General features: G+C 38.4%; 1 protein-coding gene across 1 annotated transcript in view; it reads right to left on the bottom strand.

Moving 5' to 3' along the window:
* Positions 1–21379, bottom strand: part of NDUFA10 (NADH:ubiquinone oxidoreductase subunit A10) — a 43194-nt gene that overhangs the window by 6726 nt on the left and 15089 nt on the right. Inside the window, exons 8-9 of the mRNA XM_085304380.1 lie at positions 17019–17104; positions 8437–8545 (exon numbers count right to left, since the gene is read on the bottom strand). Coding sequence (XP_085160506.1) covers positions 8437–8545; positions 17019–17104 — 195 coding nt within the window. The remainder of the gene's footprint in view (positions 1–8436; positions 8546–17018; positions 17105–21379) is intronic.

Raw genomic sequence — 21379 nt, 5'->3', positions numbered from 1 at the left:
AAAAGAAAAAGACAGTGGAAACCTTTTGAATAGGGACGTGAGGGAGGTTTAAGCTGAAGCATTTTTATTTCCATAATTACGTTTGATAGGAAATTAATTTATGAATCATGATTTGAACAACTACAAGCACCATAAACAAACTAAAACATAATTCTACTCCTGCTTTTGCAAGACAGCCAAGAATAAGTAAGCAACACAGTTTAACTAAGTATTTTGTTGGAGCTTTCCTCCACAATGCCAGCTTGCCCTAGTGACTATTCCACATACTGACAGAATAAAATACACTTTGCTTTTTCTTAGCAATCTTACAGATTTTATAAAACCTCGTCCTGCTCTAGAGTATGTTTTTCAATATAAGATACCAAAATCAAATTGTCTTCTGTGTTTTTGTTAAAAGTCTCCTGGGACATGCAGAGCAGTGGAGAGGGAGTAGTTCACTTCTGATTTCTGTCTCCACCTTGTTTAATCATTAAGAAAAGGTATTTCTTCCTAGATATTTCTTAGTTTTTTAATTTAACATATTTCTACCTTGGGGATCACATCCCTATCTGGGCATAGGATTGAGAAGGGTTTTGGAGAGGGAGAATGTGCTTCCACAAAAAAAAAAGTTCTTTTTTTCATAAGGCTCAATGGATTATTTTAATTCCAGTAGGAATTTATGTCTTTTTGCTTTACACGGGCACCCAGTGCCTGGGATAGCATTTTTTATTGTCTAGAACAAAACAGATACAACTAACAAGACTGAGATTTGAGATTGCCCCAAGGTCTTTAAAGTCTTGTTTATTTTTTTCCCCATATATGGCATGGATTCCCCTGCTGGTTGCCCATGAAGTCTTTCAAGGGAAAGAAAAAGAAAAGGATGGAGAAGTTACACATTTCTAAAGCAGAAGAGGTGCTGTACAAACCTCTCATGCTCCCTCTGTGCACAGAAGAAAGGCAGAAGTAGAGAAGGATGAAGAAGTGGAGAGAAGCAGATCACACACCTATTTCCACCCCTTTCCAGGTAACCTTCAGGAAAAACTTCATCATTCCTAGGTTTTAGTTATTTTTCAGGTTCTTTTAGTTTTCCATGCATTTAGCTACTTTTACATGTTTATATGTACTAGTCAATTACAAAAAGTGATGGCAACATCTTATTATTAGTTTAGAAAACACTAAAAATATTTTTGAAGAGATTTAAAAAATAAGTAGAGCCTTTCTTAATTTATTGTGGTCTGTTTTCATTCCTTCCTGGATCCAAGCAGACAATGCATTAGAGCTGTCAAACATCTTCATTAAAAAATAAATGAATGAGAGACCGATTCTCAAAAATAAAAACTTCAGCAGGACAAGGAAAAATGTCAGAAGAGAGAAACACTGGATCATGTTACCACAGCAGCCATCTTTGACACAATCAGAATCAGGAAGAAAAAGAGAAGTCTTAACAGTGTTTAATCTCCTTACATCAGAAAAGGTAAGGATACCACTGAAGATGATTCATGATTCAATTTGGCTGCAAGAAAACATGCAAGCTTCTAGAAAACCGTTTGATCAAATTCTACTTTTATGTACTGAGGCAATTCCATGTGCATATATGTGTACATGTGTGTATTTCTATATATACATACATACACATGTGTGTATATATATATATATATGTCTGTGTGTGTATAAAAATGCTGCTGCAATGAGCCAAAGGCTAAAACATTTACTAACTACCCCACAAGTTATTACTATGTTAAAACTCAATGCATTATTTTGACCAAAATGCTCCTCGTTGTTCACCCAGGTTCCTAGAACCTAAAGGATTTTCTCTGTAGTTCAGAACACTTTAAAAGGGGGATTAGCCTCTAAGCCAAGAGTGCTCTATATCCAAAGAAGAGTTGGAAAGGCTAAAGATCTTCCTAACCTCTCATTTACCATGTAAGCCATCATCAGCCCCTTGCCACCAGATCGACCAGGATGTCTCAGTCTATGTCAAATCTGCAGAAAGTTTTCTCTTAATGTTCTGCTTATTGGACTAGTTATAATTTTCACAGTATAAACACATGTTCTTACAATACGCTTATTTTGGGTGTTTTGAGGTTGGTAGTTGACAAATGTCATAGGCCCACAGCTGTTTCCTGAGATGTTTTATCTTCCTGTCATTCAACAGCTCACTGTGATATAACTGTTTTCCTGAAACTACTGATACAACTAACTCGAGACATTTCACACTCCAGGAATTTCCCCTTAAGATTGCATCCTTAACTGCTTATGGAAAAAAGGTGGAAACAAAGAGCCTGGGGGAAAAGCCTTGAACTCTTCTCTCCTCCAACCTGTTACCTTTTCTCCATTTGCTGTTACACACAAGCCTCCAAGGAACTGCCAACCACTCTGTTCTAGGTCACTAGGCCAAAAGGGAGAAGGAAGATGAGGAGAGGGATATGAAGATGCAGCTGATCAGGCAGCTGTGCTGATGCAGCTGCTGTTGAAAGGCAGCCATCCCACTTCTGGCTACATATTCCTGACACTTCACTTCTATGGCTCCAGCATTCATCTAACCCCTCAGCAAGCCCATTCAATTTGGCATAAGACTAGTCCATGAAGGAAAAAAAAAAAGAAAAAAAAAATCAATTGCTGCTGAATGGACTTGCCAGAGGCACGCAGTTATCAGAGCCAGCACAAGAAAGGGAGGCAGCTTTGCTTTTCCTAGAGGTAGCCAACTCTTACCGATTCAAGCTTTCTTTGCTTCATTATCAGCACCTGTGTTTCAAGAATAACCTCCCACTAAGAGAGGAGAGTGCAAAAAGGAAAGTGAGAGTTCTCTCTAGCTTTTAGCGGAATATTTATTTGAATTTTTGATTAGTTAAATAAATGTTTGGCAGAAAAATCTGAACCTTTGTTTAATGTGCAAATATACTGACAACACAAATATAATGTTTAGATGAGTAAAGGATAGGGATGGAAGACACAGAACCAATGTTACTCCCAAAGCCGCCTCTGATTTGCTCAAATGATGAATATGCATGACTGCAGACTTTACCTTACCTTAGAAAGGGACACTGCACAATCAGATGTTTTAGAGGAGGACAAAGAGAATGATCAAGGGCTTAGAAAGGAATCCAGGGATGGAAGTTGAAAGAATTGACAGCCAGTGTCCAATGATCTGCCAAAAGCACTATGGTGGGAAAAATAGTAAGTGGATAGAGAAAGAAAGAGAAGCAGGTCATTCACTATGTCAATACAAGAGCAAGACAATACTTAAGATTGAAAGTTGACAATCAAAACTGATCTAAGGAAGCTTTACACAGGCAAATTCACTCACTGGAACTCACTACAATAGAAAGCTTCTCTGAAGGTAGTTCAAGAGCATGGAATAAATTCTTCAAAGAAATCCTCACAAACATTCTGCTTCAAGGGTAAGGTACATATCCTTGACTTTCTTTTTTTCTCACTGTACAAATTTTGCTCTGGTACGAAAGAAACTCCTAGGTGCATAGGCCTTTCTTGTCTGAAGAAAGATTTGTGTGCCAAACATTTGTTCACTTTCTTTAGTATACACACCAGCTTAAAGAACCCCACCAAACTAAAAAGAGAATACTCCAACTGCTCAGTCTTATCCTCAGGAGAAAGGGTAGTGGAAACAAAAAGCAAAAAACAAACCCTAGATCACAAAACGCAGGTTGCAATGTTTAACATAACATAAAAATAGCCCTCTCCTACTACAAGATCTCTTAGACTTCTGTTTAAAGATGTTGTGGCTAGCCACTGGAGAAACAAAGGAAATCAATTACACAAACCAGGATCTTAGTGAGTGCAGTAACATACATGCTTTCTGCTAGAATTTGTAACATGAAAAAAGTGACTTAGTTTAAAAGGTTTTGCTTCTATCTGTCAGAATGACAGTGTATCTTGGAGCAATTAGGGACCTGAGTATGGCTGAGTTGCATAGTTTTAGCTCAGAGAGGTACTTCAGAGAAATCCCAAGTGACTAATACACCTAAAAAGATTCTCCACTCTACCAAACACCAGCAAGCACTGGACTTCAGACTCTAGCAGACCTTGTGATAAGCAGTCCACTGATTTATGTTTTTTTTTTTTTAAATAAACAAAGTTTGTGTAAAAGAAATGCTGATCATTTCCCTTTTATCTGCAGTGAGAGGTGCTAACATTTCAACTATTCAGCTAATTCAGCTATTCCAAAGTTCTCCAGCTCAGTTTTCAGAGGTAAAGAGGTAAGTGATGATTTGAATGAGAATCTCAGAAAGCTGTATTTTTACGTATGCATAAAAGAGTATGCATGTAAAAAAAATTCTTATTTCACCCTCCCTAGGAGATTCAGTCAGAACTTGCCAACCTCCAACCTCATTTGGGAGTGTGAAGTGCGTGAGTACATTATTTAAGTACACTGATTCCATAAACAGAACCATTTGTTTTCTTTTTCTCTGCAAACACATCTGTCTAAGAGCTCCAGCTTCACAGGGAACACAAAGAATTTGGAGCATCATCTGCTGGGACTGTGTGTGGCTGGAAGAAAGCAAAGAGATAGCAGTTATTAAAAAAGAAAAAAAAAAAAGAGTACTCCAATCTTTACTAATCTTTACTAGTCTGACAGTTCCTAAAATAATGTTACTTCATTTAAGAATGAACATGCTTATCTTTCAGTGATCTACAGAACCTGACTCACACAAAAACCTGATAGACACAAAAAAGGTAATTTTATGAAACCCAACACTATGTGGCTACCTCATGATTCTAAAGAGAGATGAATGTACCTTGTTCTGTGAAAAATGTTTCCTCCTCCTCCTCCCTAGTTGCTTGTGACTAATGAAATCCTTGAACAAAAAACAGCTTCTGCCTGGGATTTGAGAACCCATGAAAACTATAGGGGCAACAGTAGTATTAGGCAGCATGCATTGTTTGCATGCAACTCTGAAAAGAACAGGAGTTAGCTGTCCATTTGTTTGATCAAGGATTTATGATTAGTTACAGGATTGCTGAAGGAAAAAAAAATTCTCCTACAAAAACCATTGAATTTATTTGGTAAATTTTATTATACTAACTTTAAAAGCACGTATTTTCCACTCAGAAATGTGGAAGTTCTGTAATTATAGCATAATTAAGTTTTTAATTTCAAGTCATGTGAGCCTAAAATCTTTATCTGCCTTCAAATGCAAGAGCAGAAGTATAGCTGTAACTGCCTGTGCATAAGATATCGACAAGGCAAGGTTTTAAGGGCTGAAATCCTCCCTCATTAGACCAAGCAACCTCACAATATAGATCTGTATGTCTAAAAGATCAGCTACTTTTTCTGCTTGCAGTAGTTGATCTTATATTGGTCTCATACTATATTACCTCTGAACATAAGCCACCACACTGTCATTTGCTAAACAAAACTGAGGGAAAAATCATAGAATCAGTAAGGTTGGAAGGGACCTCTGGAGATCATCCAATCCAACCTCCCTGCTCAAGCAGGGTCACCTACAGCATGTTAGACAGGGTTACAGCCAGGCGGGCCTTGAMGATCTCCAGAGAAGGAGACTCCACAGCCTCTCTGGGCATCCTGTTCCAGTGCTCTGTCACTCTCACAGGGAAGAAATTCCCCCTCATGTTCAGGCAGAACTTCCTGTGCTTCAATTTCTGCCCATTGCCTCTTGTTCTGTCACATGAGACAACTGAAAAGAGTTTGCCCCATCCCCTTGACACCCTCCCTTCAGATACTTATACACATTGATAAGGTCCCCCCTCAGTCTTCTCTTCCCCAGGCTAAACAGGCCCAGGTCTCGCAGCCGTTCCTCATAGGGCAGATGCTCCAGCCCTCTGATCATCTGATCTGATCTTCTTAAAATGAAGATCTTAATACAACAAATCTAATTCTCAGAACATACAAAGGTACACGGGGCTGCTTTCGTGCTTTCTTTTCTAGTAGCTTTCTTTTCTTTAGCAGCTTATGAGAGGTAGGAAAAATCAGCATCTTTTGCACTGAGCACAACCCTGAACAGACTTCCTGACAATCCTTCCAGAGGCCAGGACTGAATAAGCAAAGGCATCACAGGCTGCTCAGTGTCTCAGTGCAACTAAATCTTCTGAACATCTCAAATGGGCTGTGGGCAAACACTGACAACAAAGGCTAAAGAGAGAATATTCATTTTAGTTTCAGGCTATGATCCAGCTCTGGAATTTTACACACATGGCAGAGACCACCATGCACGGGGCCATGCATCCCTCTCATGAGTAGAAAAATCCTTACCTATCCCATGACAACCACTTCTCCCACAGCATTGCTCCATAGTACAGGAAGAAATGACTGACTTCAGGAGATGGTTCCCTGGTACTCAACTCCAAGAAGCAGGGAAAGGCTGAACAGAAGCTATTCAGTAACAGATTGCTTTCAAGTAACAAAAATAAAGAAATGAGAAAAGATAGAATTGCTAGGTCACTGCATTCACAGGAAGATGACAAAAAAGAGGAGAACAGGCAGATCAACTAGGAAAAATACCTTCTGAATAATGGCTCCATGAGACACCTGAAGGATTACAAGTGCTTAAGCATTCAGAAAAGAGAAAAAGCAATTTAGCTAGTATTGTCTCAATTTAACAGATTCCCTTCATGAAATGCACATGATCTCTTCTTACTCCAAAAGACATTAACACTTTGCATAGTATTTTCCTGAATGATACAAGCCTGCAGAAAGGAGATGGTATTTTCACAAAGTAGGTTTTTTGCACTGATAATGCTCAGCTTCTGCTGTCAGCTAACTGGCACCAAACTGAGTAACCTATGATCATTGTTTCCCTTCCCAGGTATTCAGATTCCTATGGCTAAGCAACCCTCTCCTATGTCTGTAAGTCAAGTCACAATTTTTCCTGGAAGCCAGCTAGCTTGCATATGATCCAGGGCATTCTCAGTTTCTTGCCAACACAAAGAGGAATGTGCTGTTGTACAGTCAGAGAAGAAAAGGCTTTCAGAACTAGTACCCCTGGTTCCCAGCACGCAGCACTGAGGTCACATCTAGCTGTGTGTCAGGCAGCCTCAATAATTCCCTGCTCCACTGCAAAGTGACATTTCAACCAAAAAGGCCTATCATCTTCGGGAAGAAAGGCAGTCAGTACAGATGGACACTGCATGCTGATGACAAGTCATACAGCAGATCATTCTGAAATACGTGCTGCACGAACAAGYCTTTTGGAGGAAAGGACTCCAAACGTCTTAGTCTGAGCTTGAAGTTTAGATTTGAAACTATGATAGCAAAAAGCATTAAATTCTGGTAGCAATTTCTCAAATGAACCAAGGAGTTTTCAAAGCCATTAGACAAACTCAAGGTATATTGACAAGCTTTTTGCTGCTTTAACTCTTAGCTTTAGCTAAGCTTACACAACTCAAATGAGGCAGAACAACATGAACTTGGAGAGTTTCTGCATTGCACAGCTAGCTGAAGAGGAATATATTATGCTGAATATTTACAGGAAATTCTGAACTAACTATTCAAGAAAGCATTTGCTAGTTCAGAGTTTCCAAACAAGTCCACAAAACTACACCTTACATTTTAATTCTATTAATAGACTATGCACCAACAGAACCAGAAAAATAGTGTTTTCCCTATGTGAATCATGGTTTGTAACAATTTCCACATACATTCTTTCATCTTCAGTGACTGCTTAAACAAATGCAGTGGCAGAGAAGATTTCAACAGAAATCTTATACATCCCTTGTAATTTCAGCTCGTCCATACAGTGATAATTGGCATCAGTTCCACAATTTCTCTAATGAAAATCTACAGTACCTGGGCCTTAGAAAAACACTGCATGGTGTGACAGGATCCCATGTCAGCCAAATAACAACTGATAAGACTAAGGACTTAGTCAATTTTAAGCCACTGTCTCGAGAACCAGAAAGGCAAGCAGCTAATTAAAACATTGTGTGGGAGCCTGCATGAGGTGTAAGAAAGTGCTGGGCCACAACAGGCTTTGGATGTGTGCCCACTAACAGAAACACATTATTTAAAGCAACAACACTTTTGAGAACCAATCTAATGCTATCTCCTCAGCCTACTTCAGAAAAACATCCCCCCCTGAAGTGTTTTATAAGCAACCTTCTTTTTAGAAGTCTCCATGGGTTTCCAATTTTCTTCTTTGACTGAAAGGATTATTTTAGGTTCCAGAGGTCAGAGACTAACTGGGTCAGGAGAAACACATACAAATGAAAACCACTTATCCTTTAGTCCACCTCTAAAGATCAAAAAAGAAAATCACCCTACTAAACAAACAGTTTACTTCGTTATTCCTCTTATGCGTAAGTCAGACTTCAAAAAGGTGGAGATCTAGGCAAAATCCAGAACTTAATCTCATGCACATAGATGCACATTCCTAAGAGTAACACCCAGTCAGCGCACAGGAAAGGTATGAATATACTCACACCTTTGTAGGTACAATTGTACAGCTGTGGACCAACTGCTCCTCTTCCAGAATTACTTACCAATCGATATTCATAATAGATTTTATCATACTCCGTGCCTCCAATTGTTATTTCTGGAATGAAGCGAGGAATGGCTGCAGGATCTAGTACACCATCCTTGTCCTGAACACTGAAAGAAAATAGGAAAGAAGAAGAAAAAGAAAAGTAAAAACAGAATAGTTAGTCCACATCCTTCCCAAAAAGAGAGCAACATCCACCCTGAGTTTGCCCAAATACTGAAGAACAACTTCTCTGCTAAACAATTCTTCCACACACTCTGGCTCTCTTCTAATTATGATAGACACACAGTCCTTTTCCTCATACTGTAGTGTGTTAAGTTCCCCCACAGGTTTTACCTCCCTGGGGTTACTCTGTCATTGCTGAGAATAACCTTCTGTATAAGGCAGTTCTAAGCTTGTTGCTTTCCTATATAAGCAAGATAAAGCCAATGCTTTTAGCAAGTTCCACACTCCATTTTGCTAAATCAACTTCACTTAATTACTTCCTGTTCAATCTGTTTTCACAAATGAACGCTCACAAGCATTAAAGCTGGTAATTCTCTTCCTCCCCAAATTCCCATCTTAAATGTATCAGCACTTACTAGGTACCTTGCACTGAGGCAAATCAAACAATTTATAGAAATGCATCCTGCCGGGACTAATTCAGAGAAAGCTTGCTGTGACAGCTATTAGGACAGGTCAGCTATGAGGAGTACAGATACCAGGACCAAGCAAAAATCCATGCTACATGGAAACAGCACTTACAAAGATCCCAAATTTGAAATGTCTGAGAAACTGCTAGAAAGCCACCTTTTGGATACAGACATTAGATACAGCTCAACAGTGCCACCTATACATGTCTGGGGAAAAACACATCAGTTATCAATTTGCAGTGGACAAGCACTGCATTCTAAATTTGATACTAGAGAACTCCACAAACAAATCATGCTATTAGTTGTCAGGAAACTGCACTTCTTTACAAATAGCTACACACACCTATAACAAACAAGTGCACTGAGAAAGGCAGAGTTAATCATCTTTAAACAATTAACATTTTTCCCTAATGCACAAAGCTTGAGGATATTACTCCACTGCACTGTGGTTTCAATGAACGAACTAGTTTATTAATACATACTGACCCACACACTGCAAAATATCCCGATACAGCCAAATCGGTAATGAAATACAGGAATCCAGTAAAAAGAGAGGGGAGAGAAGATAAGAATAAAGGCCTATTTTCAAGATCAGTATGAACATCAAAGATGTTTCCTACAAACTTTTACATTATCTGTCTTCACATATATTATTTTCTAATCGTTTGGGAAACTATCATAAATTTTTTTAACGCTCTGGAAATCTGTGGAATGACRCACCATGGCAAATCCAGCGAGGTTCATCCACCTGCCGAAACCCACATCATTCACATGCTGGAARCAAGGGAAATGTGCCCTCCTTAGCTTCCTCCCCAGTGCAGCATGAGCCATTTTCAGGACACACTAACACCAGGCCTCCCACGTGCCACTCCCAAACTTCCCACCAGAGGAGAAATGGGGAATAGCTGAGCTGGGATGGAAAAGCCTGCCCCAGATAGTGGTCTGACATTGCACATGTTTTTCTTCTGAATCCCAGCATATTTTGTGAACAGTACCTTTGCACATGGTAAGTCTCTTCTATTAAGGCTCTGCTGAGATAGAATCAGATCTAACAACTATTGCTAATTAAAATGGAAGTAAAATAAACAGATCCCCTCCAGAAAGCAGATATCCAAGTATCAACTCTTCATTCCTTAACCTCATCAGTAGTGAAGCAAGGAGCTTTCATCTGCATTTTCATTGTGCAGAGAGCAGAGAAAAGCCCTTTGAAAGACAAGCTAAGAATATTGATTAAAAAAGGACTACTTGCAGGCAATCCTTAAGTATCTTGCTGAGCTCAGCCTTAACAGCACAGACTGTGAAATACCCATTAATTTATCAGTTAATAAACACCTCCATCCCTTCTTCCCATGCCAATGTCCCATAGTAATGGGATAGTCAGCCTCTGCCAAACAGTAGCAGGTGTTCTGGACCTTTCAAGTCTGTAGAACACAGATATAACCTATCTGAGCACACGCACACATACAACCTGAGTCCAGCTGTCAAGCAGTCTGCAATTAATCCATTCTTTCAGGCATCTTAGCCAAATGCTAAATGGCAATTTTAAAGGACAATTACACAGCTTATCATAGTTAGTGACCGAGACAGAAAACCTGCTGCTCTTATAAATTCTTTCACAAAAGAATTTACCACTGTAAGTCTCCTTAGTTCTCTCTCTCTCTCCCCTACCCTCCCCCCCCCCAAAAAAAGTACCACCATTCTGTATTTTCTGGCACTTACTGTGCTTTCTAGAAGTAGCTCACTTACAGTGCAGTAACGTAACTATCCAGAGTATGTTCTATCTATCCATATTATATGAAATTTCAAACATAACTGTGAACATGTACGTGACTACATGGTCCTAATAATTTAGGAATATTAGATTTTAGTTTATCATCATCAAAACTGTTCACAACCCAATTAGCTAGAGATCTTCCCCATTGTAACACAGAACAAGGAGGAAGACTTGCAATTATGTTACAGTGATGGATAGCTCTCTTTTCCAAAAGCATCTATGATACAGTTAGAGGCAAGCTGTGTGAGCAGATAATGAAGAATCGGGACTGATACATACTTGCCTCTTTTTCAGAGCAGGAAGTTCCGTTTCTCTTAAAGGCAGTTTACGACAAGGATGCACAGTGTTTGCAGAGAACCAGCAAAAACCTGACGACACACAAGTATTGTAAGCTGTCCTGAAGTTACTGCAGTTCTCACAACAGCTAGGTATTCTTTCTAAAACTTCTGTTCCTAAGTTGTCAACTTTCTGTATCTATCACAATCAAAGTTAGAAAGTCTTATGAACATAACTGCTACAGGTGCAAGGTGGGAAAGTTATGGGATGTAGATTGCTTGGAAAACAAACAAACAGGAAATAAAAAATAAAAAAGCAGTTTGCATAGCCCGAATCATGATTTCTCAATGACTGATGCTGGCATTTTTACAAAAATTTAAATGGAACAATACAATAATAAAAAAAACACACTTGTACCTAAAAGCATTTATTGGCCTAAAAGACTTAGAGTCAGCAACACAAATTCATCCCAAGTTAAATTCTACACTCATCCATGAAAGCAACTTGAGAATAGCAGGTGGATCACACCAGAAAACTGAGAGCATTTTCTAGCACATCTTGAAACCAGCTTCAAACTTGAAACGCAATAACCAGCCAAAATCTGAGCGAGTGGATGGCATTCATTCCTTTGCTATTATTACCTCGGCCACAGAGCCTCAATTTCTGGTGCGGTCTGCTTCCCTACATCCAGTGGGTAGGGTACGTACCTGTGTGAGTGAGCAAATGAGTGTGTGCATGTGTGAAACACTGAAGTTTTGTCCATCCTTGTGAGAGTGGGAGAAAGGAGAAATGCTTCTGACTCATGCCACAGGTATATAAAACCGAGTGAGAAAGGTAGCAATCAGGACTCTTGTGTCCACCTCATATCATACTGACGTCTACTTCTGCGCTCATTCAGCAGGCACAGAGGACAACAGTAAGCTGCCCCTTCCATTTCTGTTTCCCTGCCTGGTCCCCATTTGCTTCAGACCTTTGGAAAGGTAGGGCAATAACTTACAAACTTACTTCTGTGAAACAGAGTCCATCGTCTGGTTGGCAGTACAAGCATGGTATGTCTAAGATGAACCATGACCAACCCTTTCATGAACAAAAAACACTAAGTAACTGCCAAGAAAATAAATGCACATTCCAAGCAAAAGCAGAAGGTCTGCAAGAAAATGCCAAGGAGATGTAATAACTCTTCAAATCTATAAAAGAAGCCCTGCAAAGGGGAAACGACAAACTGTTGAAATTGAAGCAAGAGAAGAGATGGATGCTTGGGAAGAGCTTTTTAACTGTGCCAGAAGTTTTCCAATGGGTGATTATGAGATTTTGGAGTCTCCAAGACAAAGAGCCTTAAAAACGAGACTGATATCCTCTTACAATAAACCCTAGTCTTTCTATTCRAAATCAGTGCAAAATAAGATACTCAAAACTGCATGTTTCCTCCTTTCGTTAAGTGCATTCAATTAGACTGTGGAACAGAACTTAAGAGTCAGTTTCCCTCATTCATTCTGCTGCTGCTTCTTTGCAAAGTTTCAGTTAATGAGAGCACAATGAACAAAACAGAAGTAAAACAGAAGTAAAAGCAAAGCAGTTGGGACCAGTCACAATTCCCAGAATCTGAAACAAATGTTAAACTATCTTAGGAGATTATCATAACAGTTATTCCTCATACAAGATTGTAAAAAACTTCAAAATATATTTCTGATGTCCTGCCAGGGATGCCATTGGAGGATTTACAGGTTTAGCTCAGTTGGTTAGAGCATGGTGCTGCTAACACCAAGGTGGCGGTTTCAATCCCTGTATGGGCTACGCTGAGGGTTGGACTAGATGGTCTCCAGAGGTCCCTTCCAACCTTACCATTCTATGATTTACTAAGTAGGGTATATAGCACAGTAATGCTTATTAATGAACCAAACTGAACGTGTATGAGTGGCACACTACTTCACTGCTACATTTATTTCAAATAGAAATAAATCCCTTTTTGTTAAGATAAAATAAATGTTGCTACTTATCCTTTTTTTCCTGAAATCAGTGGTGGCTGAAAAAAACCCAGATTTGCCCATAAAAAGCATATTCAGCTACAGTGAATTCTTAAAAAGCTGCAGAGACATAACAGATTTAACCACGACTGACGAAAAATTCCAAATGCAGTAAGCAGTGGGGCCTGAAATGCACGATTTTCAAGGTCTGCCCCACCTGCTGCTAGGAAATATAATACTAGCAACATTACAAAAACTGCAGTTCTTTGTTCCAAAACATTATTTATTTTGCAACGCATRTATAGAACGGCACATGATTTTACTGGGAAGTGCATGAATAAAAACATGCTTGAGACTGCAGCAGCAACATGGAAACCCTCAAGACATTTCAAACGCAGGCTGCCAAACCCAGCAGAAAGATTTTTATTGGACTGAGGGTCTGGGGAGGTGTGAGAGAGATGTGCAGAGCATTCTGCAGCAGAGCTCTTCATCTTAAATATATGCACGCATATATGTTTTTAACCTTTTACCAAGATATGCCTCAATCCCATAGCCATGCTACCTTTTATTAGGGCAAGAGAGAAAGGACTAGAGGGTAAGGTGGGGAGATGAGAGATGCTGTTATGCAACTGATTTTACATGGGTGTGGCTCACTGGTTTGATTAGCTTACTTATTATTTGCAAAGYACTCCTAGGCACTGCTAGGGTTTCCATGTGTTAGGCCCTGTATAAAAGCAATGAAAAAGTTATCCTCATCTGCCCTTCATTCCCCTTCCCTTAAACAGCAAGTTGTGTAGAAGTTGAAGGTGAAAGGGGTTAAAAAAAAAAAGAAAAAGAAAAGAAAGAAAGAAAGAAAGAAGAAAGAAAACCACAAAACCTAAAACCTGCCCACTGCCAAGCAACAAGCACTGGAACTGGAGTAAGAATTCACGGCCTCCCACTGCAGTGCCCTGGTCAGAACACACTGTCTCTCTGGACTTTCAAGTAGCATCAGATCTGAAAAAGTCAAAGTCAAAACAAGCAGGCTGTGCAAAATGCTAGGAGACAGTAAAGCAAGCAACCATAACTAGAAAAATAGCCAAATGCTTTCTGATCATGTTTTCTATTCCAGAATCACCTCAGCCACAGAACTCGTCAACAGTCTAGCACCCACAAGAGGGCAGCATGTGTCAGCATATGAACAAGACAGCCCATCAGCACATAACATACCAAGAAAACTTTCCAACATCAAAATTATCACAGGTATGAGGCATTTGAAAGCCCATGGAGGCCTAGGTATCACAAACTCTTTTCTCCTCTGAGCATTGAAAAAATAAGTACAACATGAGGAAGCCTTATCAATTTTGGCAAATGGAGATGCCAAGAACAGGCTAAAATATRGAGTACATAGTATGCATTTGTGCACAGAATGATGCCTTTGCTTACTGGAATTGAAAGTGTACTCAAGCTAAGCACACCTAGGTTCCTATAACTGAAAGCTAAAAACTGTAATATTGTTAATGGAAAATGTAAGGTTTGCAGACTCTGTCATTAACACTTAAACAATTTAAGCAATTAAAAAAAAAAAGGAGATGGTTCAGAGGAAGTGTCAGCTTTAACATTCATGAACTAGCATCTGAATTTGGCATTTGACACTCTGGGATGCAATTCAAACATCAAAGACAATGCAGACTATCTGCAGCATTTGTTCAGTCCTTATACATTTGCCCTCTGTCTGACACTAAAACTGTTCTCAAGAGTGAAGGTTGTATAAGTGGAGACAGGAACTCCACACCTGACCTACACTTCCAGAGTTAACATGAAAAAGGAATATAACCTACACATTTTTGTAAAAAGTTTTAAGATGTTATTACCTACCCAAGTTGCCCCAACATACTGCCTCCTATTTTCAGTTGAACAAGGTGTGGGAATAACAACAGCACAGAAGAAACAGCGTGTATYTGACACATGTCAAATACATTAGTCATGTATTTGACAGATGCTCTAATATCCCAGCATCAAATGAAGGTTCAAAGCACTACATGTCTGAAACACTGAGTTCATCAGATGTCTGAATAAAAACACTATCTTGACAACACTCTTCTGAAAGCAAGTGGGAACAGTAAAACTCAAACTGTATTTAAATTAGAAGTTTGTTACATCATAAGTAACATAGCAACATTGCCAATTGTAGAAATAATTTAGCATTTTCTGTAATGACAAGAGCCTTGTAAAGGAAACCTCCTCCTCCAAGTTCAGTGAAAAARTAAGTCCTTAATGATGGCATTTATTCCCTTCTACAACGGTGATGCAGTTTCCATATATCTTTATATGCTGCTCTTTAATTGTACGTTTTCCTTTAACTTCCTCCTACATTGTACAATTAACAATAATTCTTTCTTAATGTTGTAAAGGTGTGAAATTATATGAAAAAGCAACCTTATTTTGTTTTTGAAAAAGAAAATTAGATTTTGATAGTTTTGCAGGGTCTAAGTTGTCAGATTCTATAATTACTATATGAAGAACCTTTTATTAGATAGTTAACGGTCATTCAAGTCATGACTTGCTTCTCTTAGATGCCATTCAGTCCAACACTGCTCTTCTGCAAACTGTCTTCACCTCTTGATAGGAGAGCCACAGAAAAGGGACACTGTTATCTTTAATATTAGGAGATATTTTAAGTAAAAGCACAGAAATGTAAAAGGCAAAGAGTATCCGAAGGCTATAAATCCTTGAAAAAATGGTGTAACTTATTTTGTGACAATTGTTTTGACGGAAAGCACCAGAATAAAAGACAAATTCACAAGCAAATATTCAATTAAAAAAAAAATCCCATCTTTCTATTAACCTATGAGATTACCTGAAATTAATACCAGAAGAGTATCATCCTTAAACTTTGTTTTAGAACAGTACTAACTATAATGATCTTACTTCTTGTACATACACTATAAAGATGACAAGGGCCTAGTCAAATGGGTAGTTCACACTTCAGTGCAAGGATATACCTTTTTATACCTTTACAAGTGAAGATTTTAAAAATGGCATTATCTGGAGTACATCTTGTTCAACAGGACTTCAGAGTGGCATTCTTATGTTTCATCTGTAGTATACGTGTAGGTTTGTGATGCACTATGCTCTTCTCAATTGTCAGTATTTTGCTTCACTTCTCTTGGAGCCTGGAGTGTTACCTCTCTTTCAGCACTGCTCTTGAGAAACATGCAATGCCACCAGTAGCCCTCCACAGCTGATTCAGAGGACAAATATTCATGGAATACTTGCAAAAAATTATTATATTTAAGTTTGATTCTATTCCAGCAAGGCATTCTCTACCATCCAAATTTTATCACTTCAGAATCAATACGGTAGATAAGGATCTCAAACAAAAGAATATTTACAATTCTCCTTGCTATTATTGAGAATTAATGACAAAACTGCAAAATTTCATTCTGTAAATTAGAATTAAAGCTTCCACAACCTCCTTATATACTGGAGGTTAGGGGAAAGGAGGAAAAAAGCACTTTTTGAGCAACTGTCCAAATTTGTCCTTTTCCTTTTTCCTTTATGTTCTCTCCAGCCAGCTTCTTGACTGCTGGAAAGATATTTAAAGGCAGAAAAAAGTACAGTATGTAAGAAACCAGATTAGTTTTAGAAAAAACACTTTGAACATAGCAATACATTACAATTACCTACATTTTTGCGTATTGTGACAGTCTAGAAACAGGAGTACTTGCAAAAAATACTCCCTCCAAAAAGCACCACAAGTCACAGTACTTAGGAAATGACTATAAAGTTCTTTTGACTCATTAACGGAATGCGAACTGTTTGTCTGGAGTCTCTGGTCCAAACAATTATCAAGCAGCAGCACTAAAATATCATACCCATATTACAATGGCAAGCATTATTTTCCCAGAGCTCTGATGCTAAATAGCGTTATGTTACTCAAAGACATCATACTTACTAAAGTCTTAAATGATGGAAAGAAACATCATCCTGTTCCAACCAAGGTCCCTTGTCAAACTTCAGGTACTCAATGTCTTCAATCACCTGGAATCAGAAGATAAAATTACACTAAAAGGTGGTCTGATTAGAATTTCTATTCCCTTTAACAATTCCCCTCAACCAAATCAATGAAATAATGAACAGTAAACAAGCCACCTAGCAGGAAGGTTTCACTGCTACAGTAACAGTGCAGATACTAGAGTTCCCACGATCCAAAATTGTATTGCTGGAGGTCCTGGTCCTGCCAAAGAATTGGACAGACACAAGGAGCCCAGTTCTGAAGATCGTGGTGTTCTGAGTCCTAGGGAGCAGAGAATGGGAAGGAATAAATAGGCTGGGAGAGGCTTTGTTGCAGGTTCTGATATGATCTAAAGTACTTTTCCTCTACCTGATGCTGAGGCTAGGAAAGAGCAGTCAAAGGTACAATGAAAAGGAAACAAAAAAAATAGCCAAAAGGTAGCAAACAAAAGCCATCACTCTACATATGACATGCTACATATGAAGTTTGTTTTTTTTTTTTTCCCCCAAAAGGCTCAGTAGTCCGTTACTTAAGAAAAGATTGAAGAACAGTACTACATAGCAACTGGCTATTCCACCTTGCAGCAATTGTTTCTTGGTGCTGTTGCACAAGGTTCATAAAATGGACACTGATGAATATTTCAGGCTGGAATACCCTAGTATACTTGAAGTAGCCACAGTAACAGAAGTCCAAAGGCTCCCAATTAGATCAGTCATCAAAAACTACTCATGTATGCACACAATCTGAGCAGAAAGTAAAGGCAAAATTCACAACATTGCACCAAGAATGACTCAAACAAGTAGCACTGTCTCAGCAAACCACTCCTCTAGCATCTCCAAAGTTATCAATATCATATTTGAGTTCCATTTACAGACTAGTTCCATCAGAAAACATCTTTGCCAGCACACTGGGTAATTGCTTAACACAGGCATGATGTGATTACATACAACAGACTTGATCAGAAGAAAATCTGAAGTACGGGTGGGAGGATGCACTGAAGCCACTTTATAAACCCTTGAAGTAGGGATAATATCTTGAAACAACTTGGGAAGGAATCGATCAACAGAGCTCTAAACATTATTTTGCAAAGGCCTTTGCAAAACAAAATAAAACAAAAAGCTATTGAGGTCAGGATCAAAATCCTGATGTCATTCCATTGACAACAAGTAAGCAGGTACTAGTAATAAAGTAAGTGGTGGAGAAATAAATGAAAAGAAGCTTCTATTTGCCATATACTAGATCCACAGTACTGCATTCCCTGCAGTCCGGGAGAAGGTTAAATCCCATTTATTACCACTTAAATTGAAAGGGTAATAAAAGAAAGTGTTATTACACAGAAGTCTCAACTATAATATGGTCCATTCTATTACCAGTATTACATTTTATGGTAAGAAGAGGYAGCTTAGAGATATGACTAATTGAACAACCATTTTATTTGAGGCATTTGCATTGCTTAAGGACTAAATTTGCTGACAAAGAATCAAAACATACTGTTGGCATGTGACAACAGCAAAGTATGTTTCAAACTTCAGGCAAGTTTTTATTTAATCATTTTTGATCTCTTACAAGTAAGCAAAGTTGGCAAGCCAGATACTGTAGCCAAGAGTATGGGAACCTACCTTTCACATAAAGAAAAAAAATCTATTCATATATATATATTTATATGTGTATGAAATATAAATACTGTATTTTTATGTATTACAAATTTTATTTATATACATATGATTGTGTGTACATGTGTGTATATATTTAAGATTTATTAGCAACAAGAAATTTCTGGATTGCAAAGAGATACTGTCCCAATCCCTTCCAGAAATCCCTACATTTAGAATAGGCTCAGAGGCATATATCATTTTCCGGTTTCCACTCAGATTTCATGATCCCTATGTACTGGAAAAACACATTACCCAGACACTCCTTAAGTACAGTAAGAGCTCAACAATAGTCAAAGAATATTTGTGTTTACTGCAATTGCAATATTGGTTCTCTGAGGCAGGGAGGTGTTCTTGAGCTTGCATGACAAGTCCCATCACAAATCATGTCATATTTAATAAACTAGCTCAAACACCAACTTGTATTACCTGCATCTGAACATCATAAAATACCACTACATTCATTCAAGGATGTAAAGAGAAAGAAAAATGAATGGTAAGATAATTGAAGTATTTCTTATTCTTAATTTAAATGCCAAACATTCAACTTCCTATTAGATATGTCCCCCCCTGACAACAGGTATTATAATAAAGTTTGTAAAAATGAAGTTCAGAACATGCTGAGGGGAGGAAAATTCAGTATCCAAATTAGTTTTGCACACTCTTATTATCGTATCAGGAGACATATTTTCCAGCAGCTTTTAACAATGGTATTAGCTTCCTACAAGGGTAGGACAGTAGCTTCTTATTTCATAATGAACGCCCTGGCACCTCGCAGTTATTAGCAGCAAATTAATGATGTAAACCTAACCAAGTAGTACAACATACACTAATGTCCAGGACAGATCAGTTTTTAATATACTGGAGAGCATGTTAGGATTTGGAAAAAAAATAATTTTCAATCATTAGACTCTTCAATAATCTTTGCAACTAAGTCAATACAAAACAATGTGCAAAACCTAAGCTTATTTTGTGGGCAACTGCCAAGTTCTGTTGATGGAAGAACTATGTGTGGGAAGATGGGAGCAGGGAATGACAACACTGTTTTTGTTCATGTAATTTATGAGAAGGACACCACATCTGAGGTGTGGATACTCTAGAGAGTTGAATTTTCCCCAGTTTCCTCTTCATAGGTTTCTTCTTTAAGCAAGAGACAGACACATGGAACAACTCAGAATACAGTTCTAAGGAACTCAGACTACAACTAGCAGGAAGGAGCTTAACCTGTATATAGCATCTGCAATGGAATAATTTATGCAGGATGCTTCTGAAGCCTTCCACTTCTGCACTGACAAGGGAGGCACAAAGCTTATCTATACTCTATGGGCTTCATCTTCATGGATGAAAAAAATGGTTTACATTTTTTCAAATGGAACGACTACTAGTTTTTAGAACTGAAACCAGTAATGAAAATGTGAGATCATCTTGCAATGCGTAATAAATCCTTCCAGTAGTCCAGATTTGTCCAAACAAATTAAACAAATTAAGAAGGTCATCAGTCTGTACTCTGCTTATGTTCAGTGATGATGTGAGATTGCTGAGCTTGGTGGACTCTCTACTTGAACAATAAGAGATTTAGGTCGACTTTAAAAACTGATTTACAGGATTAAAATAAAAATCACCAGCAATGCATTTTACTACAAAATCCAGAGAGGAAACAAATGGCTTTATTCTGGCTACTTCAGATGTGCTCAGAGAGAAAGATGGGGAGAAAACAAGCAGATAAACAACCAGTCACACGAATTCTTTCTCTTCCATTTCCTTTATAGAGCACCTGTGGCTAGCCACTTAAAAACATTACGGCTCTCAAATTTTGCTTCCTTTCTTTTATGATGTCCTGAAAAGCTAAATATAATTGCTAAATAATCTCATCCATACTCTAATCTTTTTTTTCAGTTCATTTCAGCTTTCCCCCCCCCCTTTTTTTTAATGCCTGGGATGCTAATCTTTACTCTTCAAAGAGGATGCTTCTCACTGGAGAGCAGCATTCTCACTGAGGCTGCAAATGTGTGAACTTTAGACTGAGAGTGCACACCAGTGCTGTATTAACAGCTTCCTCTTTCTCCCCTTCTCCAAAATAGTAAGTTTTCCATCTCAAATAAAGCCATCACCCTGACACTTCTCTTTCCARCTTATTCAGGAATGAGTCATCTACTAATACACGAAGGTGTGGGCCTATTTCCTCAAACAGAAAGCAATACAGCCAGATTCTCATTCTTTTCCTGCTGTAACAGACACAAGGAAAGAAAGCATTAAATGGACCTCAGAGGGACATATCAGAAGTTTTAAACAAGAAACACAGAAGATGAAAGCATTGAAATTAGTAAACCATATCAGAAAAGGAGATTTTCAGCACAGCTGACACCCTTATTGCCACTACAGAATTCAAAAGAGCTTTGAGGGATTCATTGTGCAACTTTCATCCCTAGAACTGGAACAGACTCCACAAACTTGTTCAGAATTATATCTGGGCAGCAGACAACAACTACAGAGAAATGTTAACTACCAGGAAGCAAAACGCTTCAATTATCCCACTAGTAACCTTCCAAAAACAAGTATGTCTGACAAAATAAGTTACATCTACTCTGGAAATAACACTCTGAAGTAGGAGTAAGTAATCATCTAGGGCTAATCCTGTCATATACCAGG

Source organism: Rhea americana, unplaced genomic scaffold (genome assembly GCF_003343005.1).
Source record: "Rhea americana isolate MKP2758 unplaced genomic scaffold, rheAme1 scaffold_209, whole genome shotgun sequence".
NCBI classification, from domain to species: Eukaryota; Metazoa; Chordata; class Aves; order Rheiformes; family Rheidae; genus Rhea; species Rhea americana.
This window is presented reverse-complemented; position numbering and strand designations above follow the sequence as displayed.